Source organism: Dendroctonus ponderosae, unplaced genomic scaffold (genome assembly GCF_020466585.1).
Source record: "Dendroctonus ponderosae isolate FM_Combo_2020 unplaced genomic scaffold, Dpon_F_20191213v2 Dpon_F_20191213_7, whole genome shotgun sequence".
Classification (NCBI taxonomy): domain Eukaryota; kingdom Metazoa; phylum Arthropoda; class Insecta; order Coleoptera; family Curculionidae; genus Dendroctonus; species Dendroctonus ponderosae.
This window is the reverse complement of record NW_026018916.1, coordinates 9,155,719-9,158,244: the sequence shown is the minus strand read 5'-3', so window position 1 is coordinate 9,158,244 and position 2,526 is coordinate 9,155,719. Positions and strand designations below refer to the sequence as shown.

Sequence of the window (2,526 nt, the reverse complement as noted above, 5' to 3'; positions counted from 1 at the left end):
GTTTATTTTGATTTTGTTTTGTTCGTGGGAATTCAATTTCGTTAAAACATTTTTCAATAAAAGAATTTGGATAATTATTGAAATTTAGAATTTCTCTTATAAATTGTTTTTCTTTGCAAAAATTAGATTGATTACAAATAATTTTTGCTCTATCATATAGACTTTTTACAATACCTTTTTTAACCATTATCGGGTGATTTGAGTCGAAATTCAAAGATCGGTTAGTATGAGTAGGTTTTCTATAGACTAAGGTTTCGAAATTGTCTAAATTTTTCTGATTTAGTATATCGAGAAATCAAAACTTTAAATATCATCAAACAAAAAAATATTTTTATAAACAATTGTATTTTTACGTTTTTTTTGTAGCCGATTTCTAAATTTTTCTTCAATTTTTTATTGTTGATTTGTTACCGTTTAGTCACATGACCATGACATGCTACTTTTGCTTAAAATTAAAACGATTTAAATGTTTCTAAAACGATCTAAATTCCAAAGCAACGAATCCGACAGAAGGCACAATGTGCATCCTAAATAATTGTTAATGGTATGGGGAAAGTATTTTTAAAGAGCATTTCAACTGTATAAATGTTTTATTAATTTCTATATTAAAAGTATCCAATAATATCTCAAGTGCAAAATCTACTAGTAAGACGCAGAGCCAAAAAAATACATCATTTCCAATCAGGTATAAATAATAGAACTGTTTCAATGTAAATAAATCAACAAATAACATTTTGAACGCGACCTCACTGTATAAAAATATCAGATCCTATATCAAACTGGTACCGTTGTTAACAGTATATTGATCGATAAAATTAGTGTTTTATAATATTTACTACCAACTGCAAATAATACTTCCCAGATAGTCTAGTTAGGTGTTAATAGTTTTCAAAGAACGCACTTTAAAATTGCTCTTGCCCTCGGATATTATTTTACATTCTTCTGGGTAATTTGATGAAAATAAGTTTTATTTTTTTTAAGATAATTAAATTAAACTACGATATTGGAAGTTTACTGAACAATTCAGGTTTATACTTACGTATCTAAATTCACAATATCTTTAGACAATTGCCAGGACATTCATGACATACCCATAAGTGTATAATAAGATCCTCCCTGCCTATGTCTATACCGTTGTTACCTCTACAATTTTTTTTCTGTCTGAATTCAGGCAGCAGTTGATAAATAGTCCGTGTCCAATATGTGGTGATAAGATTTCCGGATTTCATTATGGCATATTCAGCTGTGAATCATGTAAGGGCTTCTTCAAGAGAACTGTACAAAATAGGTAAGTGCCAATTTCATACTTATTAATACGAGTCAATTATTGTAAGTAAATCATTGACGCTTTGTATTTAGAGCATTAGCTATTTTAACTTTTAATCCATTAGCATATAAAGTTTAAAATATGAAGATAGATAGGTCCGCCCAATTTCGTTTAAGTTAAATATCTAAGTGCTACTACTAGTAAGTACTTTTTTCAGAGTCAGATAAAGTTTCAGAATAATGGATTATTTTAGGATGTGTAGTAGACCTCAACTCGACAAATTTAAATGACAACGCTCCCACTTAGATAGCTCTTTTTAAAGCTCTTCAAAATGCTTTACCATTGCGTTACTTAACGTTACATTTTATGAAGTAGTTACCGACTTATTAATTAAAAACAAAGTAGTGTAATTTTTTTAGACAATAATAGATCTTATCTTTAAATTTCTGACGAACATTATCGAAACTTTCCCTGAATATAGTTTTCCTGGCTTGTATAAGTATTTCTCGTAATTGCTCAATTGAGGCTGGATTTTCCCAGAGGAAAAATTCAGGTGGCCTTAAACCTTTAGCCGCTTCATATTAATTGATCCACCAAAGGCAAACAACAATTTTGCTGTAAAGGTTACTAACAATGAAATAGGCGTTATAAGTAACTTTCTAGTGTACTGTACATACTTTCCTGACTGTGTTTCAATTCCAAATCAAAATTAAATCCTGGGTTTCAGTCATTTATTGTCTCTATTTATCAATTAACATACGTTTCGGTGTATTTTTCCACCATCATCAGTTTTTATAAAATAACAGATAGTTAAAAAAAAATTTCATTAATTTAAAAAACAATCACAGTTCGTCAACAGCCTCATCATATCACACACTAAAATACATCACAATTGCAACACTTTAAATCATTCTAAAATTAATTAGGCCTATCGGGTGATTAGTCAGGACAATCAAATTTGGGAAGAGACTAGAATTCTTTGTTCAGATACTTAAATATTTTTACTTATGTTAAAAAGTGAATACAAAACGAAAATGCTAGGCTTAATAAATGATATAAAAACATATAAACCGGAAAAAAAGATCTTACTACCAATATACAAACAAAACTAAATAAAATAATAAATTTATGGCATAAAAAGAAATTCATAACAGATAATCTGAAACGAACACTATCTTGCAACAATGGCCGAGCACCATTTATATATGGCCTACCAAAACTTCATAAGGAAAACATTCCATTACGACCGATAGTTAGTA

General features: G+C 29.0%; 1 protein-coding gene across 3 annotated transcripts in view; it reads left to right on the top strand.

The window, feature by feature from the left end:
* LOC109542871 (nuclear hormone receptor FTZ-F1 beta) overlaps positions 1 to 2,526 on the top strand; it is a 54,839-nt gene that overhangs the window by 44,702 nt on the left and 7,611 nt on the right. For all 3 annotated transcript variants that reach the window (XM_048668250.1, XM_048668251.1, XM_048668252.1), the window contains one exon: positions 1,172 to 1,288. In XM_048668250.1, the coding sequence (XP_048524207.1) occupies positions 1,172 to 1,288 (117 nt within the window). The remainder of the gene's footprint in view (positions 1 to 1,171; positions 1,289 to 2,526) is intronic.